The sequence below is a fragment of the Perkinsus marinus genome (assembly GCF_000006405.1).
Source record: "Perkinsus marinus ATCC 50983 genomic scaffold scf_1104296958030, whole genome shotgun sequence".
NCBI classification, from domain to species: domain Eukaryota; phylum Perkinsozoa; order Perkinsida; family Perkinsidae; genus Perkinsus; species Perkinsus marinus.
This window is the reverse complement of record NW_003206949.1, coordinates 1-1490: the sequence shown is the minus strand read 5'-3', so window position 1 is coordinate 1490 and position 1490 is coordinate 1. Positions and strand designations below refer to the sequence as shown.

Sequence of the window (1490 nt, the reverse complement as noted above, 5' to 3'; positions counted from 1 at the left end):
TCCTTAGGCTCCACTCCGTGCTCGATCAGATAGCGACCCTATAAGCACCGTGAACCTGTCCTGTTCGAGAGGAACTCTTACAGCAGGTGAATCAGCAGTGATCTTCCCAGCGGGCGAGATGTGGTCTGTAGTGATCGAGTCACCGAGGTTGAGCAGACAGTAAGCATCTTTGATAGACTCTAGAGGAGTCGGGGTGAGCTCAGTCTGAGACCATGCATACCGGGAACAACAACGAATGGGTGTTCTCTTGACAACGCTAAGCTGCTGATTAGGAGTCTCTTCATTTCCTATACATTCCTACACTGCTGTTCCACGTAACACTGTGGGAGAATATGCACATGTTCAACTCCATCGGTGATAATATGGAAATTTTTCGGTAATTCTTATTGGTTTCTGTACACCTAAAACTCCTGAGAGAAGCGAACATATATTCCCCCCATACCATACCTTAGCGAAAAAAGGCGGATTAGTGATGTAGGTCGAATCGTCTCTCCACTCGAACTGCTTCCCAGCTGGAGCATGCAGATCGTTCCACCTGATCAACGATATACGACGTTCATCAACTACAAAGTCATGCAAGTTTACCTCTTATTTTGGCTCACAACCTTAGCATAGTTTTCTCTGAACATTTCCGGCCGTACACACTCCATCTCGACTCTTGCTATCTCCTCACTGCTCGGCCAGATGTCCCGCAAATACACAGGGCCCTCGGTACCTCGACACAAGATCTCAGTCGTGTACAACAACAACAACAATAACATATACAACAACAACATATACAACAACAACAACAAAAACATATACATATACAACAACATATACAACAGCAACAAGTAGTCTCACCTTGGCCGATCGGTTCCTTATCAAAATCGATAGTCACTTTTCCAGCCAATGCATAGGCTACCACCAAGGGAGGTGAAGCCAGATAGTTAGCTCTGGTAAGAGGGTGAACTCGTCCCTCGAAATTCCTATTTCCAGATAGCACTGCTGCTACCACTAGATCCGCATCAGTGACTGCAGAGCTGACCTGAGAGGACCACAGGGAGCACACTTCAGAAGACTGATCGTCCTTCGTACTAAACAGCGAGAAATATGTAAGCTCACGAGCTCACGGAAATTTATTATCATCCGCACAAAAATTCAAAAATCTACAAATAATCGACCTCTCGCATAACTTTGCAAGATGAAGTTTGTTCAATGGAGTTTCACAAGCCGTGATATGAAAAACACTAGTGAAAAACATGTTTCACGACTATTGCATACAGCAAGTATCGCGTTTTCACCGAGTTTTACGCCACTTCACGTGAAACGGGTTGTGAAACTCTAATGATCTTGGCCATTCGCGTGGAACACTCTCGAATATATATGAAGTATTCAGGTCGGTTACAATATAACTATATAAGAGGGGATTATATTCGAAGTTTCAGCTTGAAAATCGCTCTGTAGAAAAAGTTACCTCTGCACACGTATTGTCGGTTTCTAGATGGCGC

The 1490-nt window shown here is 44.4% G+C and overlaps 1 protein-coding gene across 1 annotated transcript; it reads right to left on the bottom strand.

Annotated features, from left to right (window-relative positions):
* Nucleotides 1-3: 3 nt before the first annotated feature.
* Nucleotides 4-1027, bottom strand: Pmar_PMAR008455 (aconitase, putative; the record flags this gene model as incomplete). Its single annotated transcript, XM_002774668.1, has 4 exons — nucleotides 4-204; nucleotides 448-535; nucleotides 586-715; nucleotides 844-1027. Coding segments are annotated over 4 exons (603 nt in total), but the record flags the coding sequence as incomplete, so codon positions are not given.
* Nucleotides 1028-1490: the final 463 nt, after the last annotated feature.